General features: G+C 43.3%; 2 protein-coding genes across 3 annotated transcripts; one reads left to right on the top strand and one right to left on the bottom strand.

The window, feature by feature from the left end:
• Positions 1 to 6207: 6207 nt before the first annotated feature.
• On the top strand, positions 6208 to 8558 carry mrpl35 (mitochondrial ribosomal protein L35). The gene is made up of 4 exons (XM_053434921.1): positions 6208 to 6226; positions 6440 to 6608; positions 8048 to 8192; positions 8284 to 8558. Exons 1-4 carry the CDS (start codon positions 6208 to 6210, stop codon positions 8470 to 8472), a joined length of 522 nt encoding a protein of 173 aa, XP_053290896.1. The 3' UTR covers positions 8473 to 8558.
• Positions 8559 to 8601: 43 nt separating this feature from the next.
• On the bottom strand, positions 8602 to 17448 carry reep1 (receptor accessory protein 1). Of its 2 annotated transcripts, XM_053433938.1 has the most exons (8): positions 17328 to 17448; positions 15092 to 15164; positions 14907 to 14983; positions 14650 to 14770; positions 14164 to 14277; positions 13766 to 13928; positions 12499 to 12761; positions 8602 to 10794 (listed from the first exon to the last, which is right to left on the bottom strand). In XM_053433938.1, the coding sequence occupies exons 1-8, from the start codon at positions 17357 to 17359 to the stop codon at positions 10723 to 10725; spliced, it is 915 nt and encodes a 304-aa protein (XP_053289913.1). In that variant the 5' UTR covers positions 17360 to 17448; the 3' UTR covers positions 8602 to 10722. The 2 variants fall into 2 exon arrangements, with proteins under 2 accessions (XP_053289913.1, XP_053289914.1); XM_053433939.1 differs by lacking the exon at positions 12499 to 12761.
• Positions 17449 to 17683: the final 235 nt, after the last annotated feature.

The following is a 17683-nucleotide window of genomic DNA, read 5'->3' as shown; positions in this document are numbered from 1 at the left end:
ACAGCAAAGCTATGTTTTCACCAGTGTCTGTTGGATTGTGTTTGTCAGCAGGATTACACAAAAAAATACCTAACAAATTTCCACAAAACTTGGTGGGGGGGATGGGGCCTGGGAACGACCAATTCAATTATGGTACAGTCTTTAACATTCCAACATGAACTTTTTTCAAAATTTTCATTTAATTTTCAGGGAATAATTCCCTGAACTTGATTTTCCACTGATAGGATTATGATTTATGAAACATGAGTCATTTGGGTTATCAGACCACTTCCTTTTTTCTGTCCTACTGTAATAGTCAGGCAACTATGAGTAGGATTGTTCCTCTTTGTGTTCTGATGAGTCTCATTCTAATTTAAATTGGATTACAAATTAACATTACATATTTTTTGCAGTCCTGGTTTCTCAACTTTTTTCTCTTTGGACTTTTAAAAAGTCCTTGTGAACTGTCAGTTTATCCCTTAAAGCTGAAAATAGTTTTTATTTTTTAAAATGTAGTGAAGGCCCTTCTGTTTTTTAGCCACAAAAACAAAAACAGCATAATTTATTTTACATGTAGGGTCGGCCAGTGTTGTGCATGAACGAACGCAAAAGAACGCGCTCATTGAACACGTTCACTTTTATGAGAACGATGAACTGAACGCAACTCAATGACAAATAATGAATTTGAACGGTGAACACGTTCATATTGTAGCGTCCTCGCGTATGGAAACTTCTCATTATGTTTAACTTTATTAAAGTCCAGCGAACACGACACACTTCTTGTTCGTAACTCCGACACTCGTATCATCATCCACCACTGTATTCTTCACTCCCCTTCCTCATTCACCTAGCATGGATGCCAGACGAACTTAGCCCCGCCCACAACATTTTGGTCGGGCAGTTCGGTCTGGAGTCGCTCCATTGGGAAAAAATTATGGCCCGACCGGGCCAACCAGATTGTCAGGGCGGGCTTTATACGATGATTGACAGATGATCAACGTAATCAACCACGTCATCAAAGTGCCCTTGGGTTGAATTCGTTTTCAACAAACATGCCTGCCGCTGGCGAGCTGAGATTTGTAGATGCTGCCATTGAGTCTGTTTTAGAAGACATCGACAGCGCATTCATTTTGAAAGAGGAACACAGAACGTGGAGGCTACGCCAAAGCACCGCGCTAATCCCTATCACCCCGGCGCTTGGCTGTTCACAACGGACACTGAAGCGACGCTGAACCGCCGGGCAGCGCTAATAATATCACCCGTTGATCCAGTAGATCGCTGCACGGCTTTGTGCCAGTCACACCGGAGGCTGAAGCACCGCGAGGCAGCCTTGACGCAAGGCTGCCTCGCGGTGCTTCAGCCTCCGGTGTGACCGGCACAAAGTTTTAACATGGGAGTGGATGGGAGCCAGCTGTTATTTAAGGCTTGGCGCTGCGCTGAAGCGTCCGGTGTGAACCCGGGTTAGTAAATAACTCACAATGCGTTGCTTAGCATACAGTGCCTTGCATAAGTATTCACCCCCCTTGGACTTTTTCCCATTATGTACTGTTACTAACTGGAATTCAAATAGACTTAAATAAACTTTTTCCCGTTTGATCAACAAAACATGCATAGTACTTTGGAGGTGCAAAATAAATGTTATTGTGACACAAACAATAATGAGAACAAAAAAGTTGACATCTGTTGGGTGCATAAGTATTCACCCCCCTGTGTCAATACTTGGTAGAACCCCCTTTCGCTGCAATTACAGCTGCAAGTCTTTTGGGGTATGTCTCTACCAGCTTTGCACATCTAGAGATGGAAAGGTTTGTCCATTCTTCTTGGCAAAAAAGATGAAGCTCAGTCAGATTGGATGGAGACCGTCTGTGAACCGCAATCTTCAAGTCTTGCCATAGATTCTCTATTGGATTGAGGTCTGGGCTTTGACTGGGCCATTTTAAGACATTAACATTCTTTAATCCAAACCATTCCTTTGTAGCTCTGGCTGTATGTTTAGGGTCATTGTCCTGCTGGAAGATGAACCTCCGCCCCAGTCTCAAGTCTTTTGCAGACTGCATCAGATTTTCTTCAAGGATTTCCCTGTATTTGGCTCCATCCATCTTTCCCTCTATTCTGACCAGTTTCCCTGTACCTGCTGAAGAGAAGCATCCCCACAGCATGATGCTACCACCACCATGTTTCACTGTTGGGATGGTGTGCTCAGGGTGATGGGCAGTGTTGGGTTTTCGCCACACATAGCGTTTTGCATTGAGGCCAAAAAGTTCAATTTTGGTCTCATCTGACCAGAGCACCTTCTTCCACATGTTTGCTGTGTCTCCCACATGGCTTCTGGCAAACTCCAAACGGGATTTTTTATGGATCCCTTTCAACAATGGCTTTCTTCTTGCCACTCTTCCATAAAGGCCAGATTTGTGGAGTAGACGACTAATAGTTGTCCTGTGGACAGATTCTCCCACCTAAGCTGTGGATCTCTGCAACTCCTCCAGAGTAACCATGGGCCTCCTGGTTGCTTCTCTGATTCATTTTCTCCTTGTCCGACTCTTCAGTTTGGGTGGACGGCCTCCTCTTGGTAGGTTTGCGGTTGTGCCATATTCTTTCCATTTTCTTATGATGGATTTTATGGTGCTCAGAGAGATGTTCAAAGCTCTGGATATTTGTTTATAACCTAACCCTGCTTCATATTTCTCCACAACTTTATCCCTGACCTGTTTGGTGAGCTCCTTGGTCGCCCCATAATTTTTTCCCAATGGAGCGACTCCAGACTAGCCTGGATGCCAGACGAATTTAGCCCCGCCCACAACATTTTTGGTCGGGCAGTTCGGTCTGGAGTCGCTCCATTGGGAAAAAATTATGGGGCGTGTTTCAACTGACCAGGAAGTAAAATTCCTCTTCGCTCAATTGGATAGACCTACAACCAATCAGAGCAACGTAGTATGTGACGTATGCTAAGCAACGCATTGTGAGTTATTTACTAACGCCGGGTTCACACCGGACGCTTCAGCGCAGCGCCAAGCCTTAAATAACAGCTGGCTCCCATCCACTCCCATGTTAAAACTTTGTGCCGGTCACACCGGAGGCTGAAGCACCGCGAGGCAGCCTTGGCGCAGCGTGTTGCTTCAGCCTCCGGTGTGACTGGCACAAAGCCGTGCAGCGATCTACTGGATCAACGGGTGATATTATTAGCGCTGCCCGGCGGTTCAGCGTCGCTTCAGTGTCCGTTGTGAACAGCCAAGCGCCGGGGCGATAGGGATTAGCGCGGTGCTTTGGCGTCGCCTCCACGTTCTGTGTTCCTCTTTCAAAATGAATGCGCTGTCGATATCTTCTAAAACAGACTCAATGGCAGCATCTACAAATCTCAGCTCGCCAGCGCCAGGCATGTTTGTTGAAAACGAATTCAACCCGAGGGCACTGTGATGACGTGGTTGATTACGTTACCGTTGATCATCTGTCAATCATCGTATAAAGCCCGCCCTGACAATCTGATTGGCCCGGTCGGGCCATAATTTTTTCCCAATGGAGCGACTCCAGACCGAACTTCCCGACCAAATCTGTTGTGGGCGGGGCTAAGTTCGTCTGGCATCCAGGCTAACTCCAGACCGAACTGCCCGACCAAAATGTTGTGGGCGGGGCTAAGTTCGTCTGGCATCCAGGCTATCATTCACCCTTGATACGCCAACTCATCAGCCAATGAGAGCCTGGCATCCCACAAAACCCTACAGCCATTGGCCTACACTGTCACGTGCCCCACCCCTACCTGTTCACTGACCCTCGGGACATTTCAATACTTTCTCCTCAGAAGAGACGCTGTCTATCGAATGCTTTCACCATGTCGTTGCTCAGTGCCCGTAAAATGTCCGCGTTTTAGCCTAACCGAAACCAACTAACTAGACTTGGCACTACGTTACCCATCACTCATGGCACACACATGCAGACCAAACAAGCAACGTATTCCAAGTGTTTTCTTCTCTGGCCAGTGTCTCGGCTCCGTACCACACAACTTGGTAGAAGGAAGCCTCATGGATTAGAGACTATTTTAGAAAAATGTCTAGTTAGAAAAATGAGAGCTGCACGAAAAGCTCTCCGAGGAGCCTCGGAGAGGCACGGAGAGGGCGTTCCACGTTGGAGAAGGCGGTCCATCTGTCCGTGTCCGTCAAAACGGAGAAGCATACATTGGCCTTAACTACACGTCAAAATGACGGACAGCCCACGGATAGCACTTGGCTGTGATTGGTCCGCTAACGCCAGCATTTCGGAATGGAAACTTCCTGTTCCATTCCCTACATCACAATAAACCAAAATCACAACTACGACTCTATGATTAATGTGACAAGTGTGTTAAGCCAGCGGCGTTGTCCGGCTGATGGTGGCTGGTTAGAGCACTTACAGCATGTGTGTACGGTCACATACGGTTATAACGAACTTTGATAACGGGGCTAGCGGGCTAGCCACCATGCTAACTGCGGTGGGAACAGCGCAAAAACCCGCTGACTTTAATCCCACGGCTCATGACACTGTTTCTCAAGCTCCGTCAGGTTAGAAGCAAACACTTGGTAGTAGTTAGTATCGGGTGTCCCTGCTGACTGTGTGTGGAAGCTGGGGGGAAGCTAGCTGCCTCCGTGTAGCTTCAAGCTGTTGCAGCTGTTGAATTAGCAACGCAGTTTGGAAACAAGACCGGGGAACCGCTGCGTTAAGACACGATAACAAAAGCATTTTGACCCGCTGGGTGTCACTTTATTCAGCAAAAACTGTCGCATCATCAACATCCTTTTTCTGTTAGTTGCCATCGTTCACTGTGTGTGAGGAGCCGGGAGGACGTAAATAAACCAGCGTGGACTTCTTCTATATACCTCATGAGGTAGGCTTGTCTAAGCTCGACTTCTGTTTCGCCATCTACTGTTCTGGCGGTGAATTGTTTTCACAACAAAAAGGCTCGTAGAACTATAAATCAAAAAGGGTCCGTCCGATCCGTCCGTCCATCATTCCGAAACGGACTCGGAGAAGCATACTGAGGCCTTTAGAAAAATGAGAGCTGCACGAAAAGCTCTCCGAGGAGCCTCGGAGAGGCACGGAGAGGGCGTTCCACGTTGGAGAGGGCGGTCCTATCTGTCCGTGTCCGTCAAAACGGAGAAGCATACATTGGCCTTGAGGCCTTCACTCCGAGCACTCCGTTGCCGTCCCCTTTCTGGGCGGTTTAGATGCGTTTACCATAAGTGTCAGTATATGAGTGCAGTAGAAATTGTGTGTCGGCTGATAAATAAACCTATGTGGAAAGTGTGAATCAGGACATCGTCTGTTCTAATTGGTCCTCTGCTGTATAACTCCCACAGAACCTGCTGTATTATAAAGGTTATATGCAGCGGAAAATGCAGTTCACATGCAAAGTGAATGAGGAAGCTGATTAATTGTTCTAGCTTTAACATGCAGTAGCATCCACTGCTTTAAGTAATAGTTTGATTGTAGTGATCACTTGGTTACACCTCAGTATTTCCTGCCATGCCATGAAAACAACATGTCTGCCATTGACAACCATGGACCAGAAAGATGGAGACAGTTGATAGTCGCACTCAAAGGCGACCATACAAGATTGTGAGTTTCAGAGTCACAGAGTGTGAACACTGGTTCACACTGGTTCACACTCATCCCCAAGATGTTTATCTCATCCCCAAGATTCATCCCGAAGATGTTTATCTCAGTAGAAGACCGGAGGGATGGCTGATCCACTTATTCTATAAATAAATGTATATACTATAAAAAAAAAATATTAATGATACAATGTGGAAATTTCACATTATACTTAATCAGAGCTAAATCAAGTATTTACTTAAACACTTTCAATATAAAAAGTAAAAGGAAGGAATATCCAGGGTGACCTTTCTTATTGTGTTACATTCATAATGTTTTATCTGGTGAATGTGAAACTACTTTTATCTGATTACTATGTATATACCTATGCTTCATGAGCTCATATTTTATTAAAAAATGATGCATATTCTGAAAGAATGAGTCACTCTCAAATAAAAGCGTGTGGTCGTTTACAAGAAACGTTTTAAAGCCGTCACGTGATTTAAAGCCGACTGTCATTTTAGGTAAACATTGATAAGTGAAAATGTGCAGAGTTGTAATTCCAATGGCGGACGTTCGGTGGCGATAACGCGCTGTGGTTAAGGTTTGTCCTCGCAGGATACCGTACTTACAACAGACTAACAGGAAAAAAACATGGCCGCGGCCATGGCGAGGAGGGTGTCCGGTGTGTATCTACAATTTGACTTTCACACTTTATAACCTCATTAGTCTCCTTTAGTAAAAGTGCAGCGTGTCACGTGTGTTTTATTGCTCTGAAGCACAGGAGCGCGGGATGTAGTTAAAACAGATATTATCCAGTGGGGGTGTGAACGGTAGCTAACAGTAAGGTCAGTGCTCTGTCCTCATGTTTTCCTTGTTTGTCTTGTGTGTGTGACAGCGCTACTGAGGCCGCTGTCCGCCTCGCTTCGCCCCGGGACACCGCAGCTCCGTCAGCTCGCCAGCCTCATCCACCCTCCGCCGCTCTACAGCTCCGCTGCGGCAGCCGCCGTCCGCGCTCCACTTCCGGCTGCAGCCTGTCACACACCCCGCTACCACATCCTCCAACGGTAAAGAGCCGGAGCAGCACTACCGCACACAGCCACCATCACTGTCAGAGGGTTACAGTGTTATTAAGATTTTTAGAGTAACATCACCACTCTGTGTGTGTGTCAACTAAGAGCTGACATAACTTTAATATATGTATAGACTGTATGTATCAGGTTAAAGGGATAGGTCACCCAAAAATACAAACTTATTCATTATCTACTCACCACTAGTCGATGGGTGAAGTGTTTGAGTCCACAGCACTCTTTTGGAGTTTCAGGGGCAAACAGCGTTGCAGCCAAATCCAATACAATGGAAGTAACTGGCAATTCCTTCTTCAAACGTGGAAAAACACACAAAGTCCTCCATACCGCTCCTGTGGTGTCATCCAAGTGTCAGTAAGCCCCGGCATTCCAAACAGCGTCATTTACACCATGTTTTAGCCTAAATCTCTTCTCCTCTGGAAACACGTTCACATTTGCACACTGCACAAGCTCGCGCCTCTGAGCTCTCGCCGAAGGGGCACGTGACGTTACTCGCGATAGCTGCGGTAACTGCTGCAGGAATCAAATCTCCGGGCTAACTGACACTTGGATGACGACACAGGATCAGTATTGAGCGAAGTGGTCGCCATTTACTTCAATTGTATTGGATTTGGCTGCAAAGCTGTTTAACCCTGAAATTCCAAAAGTGTGTTGTTGACTCAAACACCCCTCCATTGGTAGAACGGTCAGTAGATGAGTGAATTTCATCTTTGGGTGAACTATCCCTATAAATCATAAAAATGATGTTATGTTATGGCTAATGGCTACCTTACATTAGATCTTAACAATAAATGGAAGGAAATTTGTGAATGGAGTGAGTAAATACATTTTTTTAGTAGACGGATGGAAATTTAAAGCAAGAGTTAATAAATAAAAACAAAGTAGTGTTTCATTTGTTGTATGAGGGGGACAGACAAACAGAATAATAAGGGGCCGTGGTGGTTTTAAAATGGCTGTGGCCGAAGCTATTGCTTGTTATGTTCAAAGCAGGGGGAATATAAATAGGAACATAAAAAGTAAGCTTAATACCATACGTGGAAACAGGATGTTGTAAAGTTTTTGCCTCCACCCCAACAAACTGTGTCCTGCAGGAAATATTTAAACAGCATTGGTACGCCATTCAGATCCAGTGTGAGAGTATTTCTGCTCTTTCCTGTAGTTTTATTTAGGTGTATTACTTTAATAATCTTAGCAGAAATGTTTTATATTTCAGGCTTAATTTAGCAGCAAAACTGGGAAACTCGCAGTAACGAAATAAATGGAAATCAACAATCTCCAGCAGTATTAGTTTCTTTACAGTGAAAACACTGATACTTTTTTCCTTCCTTTCCAGTGTAATTGACCTCCGTTCTGTTTAGGTATTTGAGGTTGTGGGTTTTTTTAAATAGCAGTTGTTGTGCTTCTCTGTGTTCCTGCAGGGTGTCGGCTCTTGTTCCCAGTCTGACTCTGCAGCCAAGCAGAAGCCTGATCTACTATAGTCTGAAGAAGGGCAAGACAAAAACCGTCAAATCTGTCACACAAAGATTCATGAGGCTGCACTGTGGACTCTGGATAAGACGCAAGGTGCGCTTGTTTTACTGTTAAACGCCATAATCCCTGATTTATTAACTACAATGCACTGGCCCATGTGACAGTTAGTCTCTTGTTTTAACAGGCTGGGTACAAGAAGAAACTGTGGAAGAAGAAACCTGCCAGACGAAAGCGCCTGAGGGAGTTTGTCATCTGTAACAAAACACAGAGCAAACTTTTAGATAAAATGACAACTTCTTATTGGAAGAGGAGGAACTGGTATCTCGATGATCCATACCTGAAGTACCACGACCGTGTAAACCTCAAACCGTGATTTGATATGTCTAGAGGTGTCATGTTTTCTGTTCAAATACAATGTATTGATGTAATATACATAATAAAGTCCAATATGGTAAATCATTTGTGCTTTTGGGAGTTATTTTAGTACAAATAAGACACAGAGTCAACTTTTACTTGATATTTAATGACTGCAAATTGATTTAAACAGAAATATTGAATCCCGTGGTACAATTGAGAGCCATAAACCATGATGCCATCACATCACTGCTTTGAGTTTATACTTAACAATCAAGTTTAAATTGAAGTTGTTGGACATTCTGGCCTGCCAGAACAAAAATTCTTAGGATATTTTGGTAAGTGAGGTTCTCTTCATCAAAAAGTCAAAGTGGCCAATTCACAAGTAAATAAGACGCATGTTATTTGAATGTATGCATAGCCAACTTAGTCATAACATTTCATGTTTCTTCTGTAAAGCAATGACAAAAGATTAATGTGTAATTGTTTACCAGCAATGCATCTGAAGAGGCCGACAGCTTCACACCAAATTAATTGTTAAAGAGATTCAATTTTCCTACAAATTAATAACAAATGTCATGCAATGATGAGTGTATCCGTCTATGCACAAGTTTAAAAATCTGATAAGCAACATGATTTTTTTTCTTTTTTACTTTGCACTGATTTTAATCAGCTCCAACACTATGACTTGATAAAACTAAACACAACCAGTTTTTTTCTCCATTGAAAGAACATTTTGTGTGCATAGCAAGTGTATCTATAACAACAGTGTGAATGACGTGTAAACCGAACGGTTGTACCTGAGAAGCTTTTATTTCAAACTTCAATCCGCCTCAAATTATACCGACACGATGATGAAAATCAAAAATCGACTGCGTGAATCCACCGGCACAGTGACACGTCGTGTAAAACGCTGCCATGATTCAGGCTCAGTGAATAAAAGTACAGGGTGAAAACATTCCAGGAGTCACTATGCAACAGGAACTCAAATGTAGGTTTGTAAACCTGCAAACCAACAAAACACAGTCTGGTGAGTTTCTACAGAACAGCAGAAGCAGGTCGAAGGTTGAGATCGTCTGGTTTAGTGTTGCTCAGTGAAGAGAACATTACACAGTGATTTCAAAAAATAAAAATAAACCATGTTAGTTTACAGTAAATATCGATTTGTTTCTTGTCGGTTTCAGCTACAGCTGAAAGTGACGTGTTCACAATTGGCCTTCAACTGCCAAATAATTTTTGGTTTTTAAAAACCAAACAGTAGATTGTCAAAAAGAAAAAAGAAAGTCTGCTCCACTGAGAAAAACTCTTTGGTCGTGACCCTTTTTTCTTTTAAATGTGAAACCACCGTCATTACGTCCTATTTCTTTCACCACACAAGAAATGAACTGTAACTTTGAAATTACACATTAATTAACAATAATCTGCTACTAATTTAATATGATTATTGTGTAACTTTTGGCCGTTTCATTGAGCATTTAGGGCAGTAATTTATATTCTAGACATAGTGCAAACTTGATTTAATGAGAACGTATATGTGTCACAAATAGTCACAACATGTGCAGAGACTTTTTGATATATTTTTAAGTCTCCACTATCTTTTAATTAAGGCTTTAATATAGAGGTAAATAACTGAATATTGTCCACCACTGCTGTCTGACTCTTCAATAAGTACGTTTTATATTTGTTTGTTTGGCTGATTACACAAAATCGTGATAAGATAACTCATCAGTGCAGAATTCAGCTGCTCTCAGATGTTTCTCCGAAACAGATACTGTCAATAAAACAACAACCACCCAGGGTTGTTGTTTTTTAAATCCTTGGCTTTAAACACATTCTCGAGGAGTGGCCGCGTCATTCTCGAAACCAGCGGCAGGATTCAGTGACAGTACATTCTGCTGAACAAACGGTGGACTAATAACTGGGAAGACACTCATGCACTTGCCTGCCCTAACCTGATATATAAAAACCATTAAACCCTAAAGATGAGGTACACACAAACTGTACATAAACACATGTTCAATAACCCACAAACTGAAAAATAAAAGTGTCTATCAGCATGGAGCCCATTCACTCATTTCTCTTAATTCAACCTCACCTGATTGATCATAGGCGATATACTACAGATAGAGGGGTCGACATAGGTCACTTTGGTAATACCTTATTCCAAAGCAAGGCTGCTTCAGTCATGTAGCTTTTGGCCATTCAGTATTTTTTTCTTTTTTTTTTACTTCTTGCAGCGAAGGCAGCTGGAGTCGTCTTGAGGACAGTTTCACATGGCTTCATTGTTCGAAGAGAGAGCCCTCCTGGATCTTGTGAGAGGCCTTAAGACTCTAAGAGGAGGCTGGAGGGGGGGGGGGGGGGGAGATAAGAGCAGAGTCAGATAACAGCCCAACACTTTATAAAGGATGCGTTTGACATTATTCTATATTTTTGCCCCGTGTCAGCAAATCCCATGAAAAGACCAAAACCAACAATGTGTTCATACATATCTCTATTCACACTTTGTTTGTCCTTAGCTTGGCCACAGCTCTCAACCTCAAGTCCACCGGTTCCTTCTGAAGATGAGACAGATGGTAGGAAATGTTGCTAAAACAGGTGTGAGGAGAACTTTTTGGGGACTATTTTCAGCTGTGAATGAATACACATGCAGGGTGGTGCATCTCAAAAATAGTACGGCACTCAGTAGAACAGGTTCCTCTGCCAAAGCCCAACAGAACCCTTACATTCTGTCAACCAAATTTCAAACACTCATAGGTATCAATATCAATATCAGATTTGTTTTTTCATCAAGATCAATTGAATCATCCTCTGAAAATCAGTGACAATGTCTCATAGCGTTAAAGAAAGTGAAAACATTTCCTGGATCCGCCCCAAAAATGTAATCGATTCTTTCCTGACCCACACTCCCTCCTCCTGCCAAACTCGGTGGTAATCTGGTTTATAGTTTTTGTGTAATATTTCTAATAAACAAACGCAGACAAAAACGCAATTTCCTTGTTAATAAACTCCAAAGCCCATGTTCATCGCAGTGAAGGAACACGTCTGCCTGGTCAAAGACAGCAAATATCTGTGGAGGGATGAGCTACTGAGGATAAGGCCTTAGCTACAAAAACGATAAGTAATCACCTCCACCAAGGAGGTTATGTTTTAAGTGTTCATTTATTTCTGGATTATGCAGAAAACGACAAAAAACACTATCGGCCAGCCTTGGAGGAGGGGCGGCGTCTGAGCCTGAGAAGAGCTCATTCAATTTTGGTGCGGATGTGAATTAAGGGGCGAATACAGGATTGTTTTTTTCACTTTATGTAAATATTTTTCATGATGAATAAATACTTTAAGTTATCACATCATTTCCTATAGTCATTATTTTATAATTTTACATATCTATTGTTTCTATAGGGTCTAAGAACTAGACACTCGTGAGTAGGAGTGATTGAGCTGGGTGGATGTACAGTTAGCGGTCTTCTGAGTGCCATTGCAATAATTGTAACGTTGGTTTTGGTATTTTCGTGTGGTTTGACAGAGAGAGAAAGAGGAGACAGAGAGGATCTTTCCTTTTAATGGCGCTGCTTCATTTAGTTCACCAAACCAAACAAACTGATGTTACTGGTAGAAATGTATGGATGAATGAATATCAGTTAATTCAGGGGGATGATTCAGCCAAACCATTTCCATAAACATAACATTCCAAACAGAAGTTATTACCAGTGGTGAAATACACTGCAAAGGAATCCATGTCAATGTCTGCCATGTTGGAATGTTTCCCATGCCACATTTCCAAAAACGTGAGTCGTAACAATCAGACATCAAAGCAAGATCACACATTCATTTGCACTAAACTACAATTCCACTGAAGTTAATGCATGATTCAGCTTCATCAGTGCAGAAAACCCTATTAGCAGGCAGACTATATTTATACAAGTGCTGAACCATGATGATTTATTTAGCCACACAGAGATGAGGGAATCAGTGAGTCAATCACCACTCTCAAGGGGCAGTTAGGATTAGGCAGCAGCTGGGCAGCCACGGTGACGAGGCGAGATACCTCAGGAGCCTTCCTCTTAACCAGCTTTAGCTGGGGAGAGCTCAGCCCTGCCTGCGCCTCCTTCCCCACCTCCTCTGACAGCTCCGGAACCGGGGGAGTGGGAGGTGGAGAGGGCGTGGAGGGCGGGATGGACTGGGGCGTCAGTGAGAGCGTAACGGGTGTGGACTCAGACTCAGAGGGTGAAATGGTCTGGGACAGCGACTCCTTGGAGACCCACTGGTCCAAACCCAACATCTCATACTCAGTTACGTCAAAATCCTGCCCTGCACCGCGGAAACAGAAGAGGTCGGTGGAAGGGGTGAACAACGTGTAAATCCTGTGACTGTTCTAATGAGTCAGAGGCTGTTTGTTTAAATGCTGTAGTGCAGCCACAGATATTGGTCAGTTGGGATTATTATTAGGAAACTTCATATGACAATGCATCATCCTTCTGAAGGTCACTGGGCAGAGGCCAAACAGGAACTGGTGATAGGCAGAAACAACCAGTGCCATCCTCATTATGTCGCTGTTCCTTTTCAGTATCTGTAAATGTATGTCTTTTACTACTGTTATTATATTATCCCCCTATTCTGCCATTTTTTGCAAATGGATGACATTATCTTTTGAATCTGACCTGCTGTTATGTTACTTTTTGTTGACAATACGAAAAATATATACAAGATTTTCCTTAAATTTGAAGGTTTAGGGGAAAGAGTTTTGCACTGTCATTTATAAAATATGGGCTACACAAATAGCAGGATTCCCTTTTAACTGTGCCTTCAATGTAAAGCTGTGTCTCAATGTTATTTATAATTCTATTCACAACGGAGCAATTATGATCTGAAAAATAATATACAACAGCGAGACCCTGACGAAAACAAACAACAACTGTTTTCACATGATGTTGACCGAGGAACAAGTCCCCGCAGCTACACGTGAGTGTTATCACAGGACAGTAAGCCCGGCAGGCCCCTGAGGCCGGGCCTGCTCCAAAACAGGAAGACAGGAGAGAGGGCAGGGGGCCACTCAGGAAAGCAGGGGGCACTAAACAATATCGCTAGGGTTAAACAACCTTGAACAGGAAGACAGAAATCTGCATGATGATCCGCGTGACGCAAACCTGGAAGGCCCCTGTTAGTACATCATAATGGCCCTTTCGTAGCTAAAGTGCTGAGAGAGCAGGCATCATCTTCCCCCTTTTTTCATCAACTTGTTTTATATGTTCAACACAGTTTTCATCTTTCATCAATAAAGTCAGTCTGTTTCATGCGTTTTACTGCCTCCTCACCCTTGTTGTAGCTCTCCGACTTGCTGCGCATCATACTTCTGGTCCGATGCTGGGCTGCTGCGGACTGTGTGGTCTCGGGGCCGCTGTCCCCGGGCTCCGACTGGTAGGAGGACAGATCCTGCATGCTGAAACTCCTCAGTCTGTCTGACAGGACTCCTTGGCTCTAGGACGGGAAACGCCAGGTATTTGTTTTAGCTTCAATGTGAGATGTTTAGAGCATGGATCATTTTAATTGCATTAATAATTGAATGCTGGCATCAGGTTACTTTAAAAACATCCCTCAATAGACCTGCTTCATTACACGAGAAGCAAACAACCTTATCATCCATTATCTACACAGACCCTCCACTGTACCCCCCGGGTCACCACCCAGCAAAAATGTCCAGACTCTGCATTACCTTTGTTGCAGCCATGACGGCAGCTGTGGCCGCGACGTTTAGCCCCTTTCTCCCATAATGCACCAGTGTGTCATAGCTTTTGTCCTTGGCTTGGCAGATGTACTCATCGATGTCCTGACACAATGACAAACAAATCACATGATGAGCACATTTATCTCATTGTAATGTGCTCGACTTGCATAATCAGATTCTCTGACTTTTGATCCTGACAAAACATGATCGTCTGTTTCCTGACCCACACGTAGAAGGAAAGAGAGAGAGATGGAAGAAGAAAGTGCCCCCCCCCCCCCCTTCCCCCCTGTCCAGCAAACATAGCTTTAACAGCTTAAGTGGAAAAGTGAATTATCACAAAGCCACTTTTGTTCTCCAGACTGTGGCAAAGTATAAAATTAGTCACAAACAACAGAGAGACTAACTCAGAGCACAGACTGAATATTTTCCCCGAAGCTTTCTCTTGAAGTGCGGCAACAAAGGAAGACACTTCACCTTTTCTTTTGAGGAAAGAGTGGGATGAACAAACTTCCTGTATAGCACGCTAGAGCCTTTAGTGTAAGGGGACAACAGCCACACCACAAACGCTATCTTCAGCTCATAGTAGAAAGGAAGCCTGGAATGGACACACAGAATGGCGGCAGAACAAAATGATGTTATATGGTTTCTTTATGTTCGTGACACAAGCATGTTATGTGATAAAACACAGCAGTTGCCACGGCCAAATCCATTAAACATCTGGAGTCACTTACCAACAAACAAACATATCCGTAAATACTTCCACAGTCGTGAATAGGGCAAATATTATCCAGTACATCATCCATTTCACCTGTAAAAGGTCAAAGAAATGATTAAAAAACACATGGTAGGTTCTGATTTATGGGGAGGATGTGGCTTAATATAATTCAATAATTAAAAATATAAACGATATACTCACATATTCCCTCACATCTTTTGATTTCACAGCTTTGTAAGAGGAGTACGCAGGATATAGTGTCCCAAACACAAGTCTGAAAGTCAGAGAGTAACAACCATCAAGTCCTGAAACAAAGACACTGCATCCCGACAGATATATAAAATGAGCAGGAGCAACATGAAACCAAGAACGATTAAAATATAGTTTATTGTGATGTGGACTATATCATATTCAAGAAAACATCACTGTGGGATATTATGGATTAATTGAGAACAAGGTAAATTTTTCCTGTTTTACTGTCCTGTTGATGGGGAAATGAGACGTTCTTGTGGTTAAAATGTCCTCAATTTGGCCTGATTTCTTTTGGTTGGATGATTATAATAATAACTTTATTTATAGAGCACTTTTCAAAGCAAAACACTGCACAACAAGACAAATTATGATAATAATAATAAAAATAATAATAATAAGCGAGATAAAGGTACAATAATGCCCTGGCACCCTAGGTAAACCCAGGAATGTGCCTCCCGACAACAGCAGGTTTTTAGTCTAGACTTATAAGACAACCTAATTTCCTCATTGCTGAAGTATGAGTTGAGCTTCTGGTGATGAAGTTTTGTTTAAGCAGATTTTAAGGCAGAATGTTTTTGTTGAAATGAAATGAAATGTTGCTGTTATGATGCAACTTTACCTGTGCCTTATAAACCCATGAGGGTCGGCCTCGTCTTTGTGCATGACATAAAATACTAAAGAAACAATCAAACAATTATCATGTATTTAATTTTCAAACTATGCTCTTGAAATAATATATTCAATGTCTTTTTCTATTGGTCGTTGAGTTCATCACTGTCTTTTCTGTATTTGAGCCCAGAAAAAGAAACATTGTTCAGTAGTTGACCTTGTAAATGTGTCATTGTGGAGTTTTTTTGTTTCAGTGCATGTGTTTATGCTGTACAATCATTTTACGAGTCTTCTGAGCTTCACATGTGATACAATGGACCGGTTGGCAGGTGAGATGAAGGTAAATCAGAAAACGTGCTGCAGCTCTTTCCTCCTATGAACTATGAACTCAATCGTGCATTAAGTCACATTTCTGCAACCGGCTGCAAATGGTGTCCAGGTGACATGAGGTCAGATTTGCCCTCCATGGGGTTTCCTCCCTTTTCTTTACATTTCTATTCCTGTGCCGACACCTGTGCTGCAGGGAGCCATGCACCCAAAGTTCCACAGTCGGGCAACAGCTGTGAGTGGTGACCTGCTCATGTTACAGAGCCACATCGTGTTGCAGCACTGCAGGCCTGGAGCCGCTAACTGTGCTCTCAGAGAGTTTAGAGACAACAACAAGGACATTAGAAAAAACACGTAGCAGCTCTGCACTACAAACCCAAAGGCTTCTCTTGGAGATTTAAACCTAAACTGGACCCATACGAGCACATTTTACGCAGGCACAGCACATAAGGCACAATTTAAGTAACACGATCTTGCAGTCTAAATTTAATTACCTCACTATTTTGAGGTTGGGCCTTGCTGTTGGTACACTTCACACGCTCTGCAATGGCGATGCTGATTCATGATTTGAGCAGGTAGATAGAGATACTGTCACAGATGTGATCGTATTGTTCAATCACTGCAGCCATAAGGAGACATACTGGGATATATATTCTCATGTGTTATGACATGAACAACTCATGCTTTGTAACCCGAGAAGGCAAGACCCATCCCTTTTGCTTTTCTTTTTCCAATATGGGACATCAACAGAGGATATGCCTCCCCTCACAGACCTGCTCCGGCCGTTTTACGCTTCTACGACGCCTCTGATTTTTTTTGTCTGCAACTGACTCATATATTAGCATGGCATGGATGATAACATGTTTTTCCCTTGCCCACCGCGTCAGTTCTTTGTCTGTCTATCTTTAAAAAGCTGCACTTGATAAACACAAAGCGTGTCAGGCTGCTGAGCGCTGTTTAGAAGCTCCACAGGCCCGGAGCAGCATTCCTGCTCAACAGCCAAGTGCAATCCAGTGGAAATCACACTGTGGTCGAGTCAAAAAGGAATCTGCTCCCCTCACACCCCGAAGAATGATTCTGCTGGAATTATCACGGGATTAAGGTGGAAGAGGCTCGTAAAGCGCGCAGCTCCGTGGAGCGGCTCCAACACCTGCGAAAAGCAGGGCTGAAATCCATCACTATAGGCAGAACACATGTTGTGGAATAATCAAAAATATAATAATAATAACAATAATATAAATCGACTTACACCACAACTCTAGAGATGATCCAGGAGACCATTGCGCTGGAGAGGCGACAGGACGCGCTGTCTGCGGGGAGGAGTTTCCTCCAGATGACAGGCGCGTCCAGGCGGATGCGCCCGGACGCACACAGGCGGCAACGTGATGCAGGATAAACAGTGAGTGAGCGGAGCACGGCTGTTGTCCATAGATGGCAGTGTTGCATTGCGCAGGCGACACTCACATCCAGCACGAAGAGGAGCCTCTCAGGCAGGGATATAGGATCTATGCAGGGCCTGATGGGCGTTATGACAACCGATTTATTTACCTTTGGACCCCGTCCCACTCCCACTCACTGATCCCATGACGCACCGTGCACCAGTAC

This window comes from Pleuronectes platessa, chromosome 11 (assembly GCF_947347685.1).
Source record: "Pleuronectes platessa chromosome 11, fPlePla1.1, whole genome shotgun sequence".
Lineage (NCBI taxonomy): Eukaryota > Metazoa > Chordata > Actinopteri > Pleuronectiformes > Pleuronectidae > Pleuronectes > Pleuronectes platessa.
Note: the sequence above shows the minus strand (reverse complement) of the source record. Positions and strands in the feature narration are given on the sequence as shown.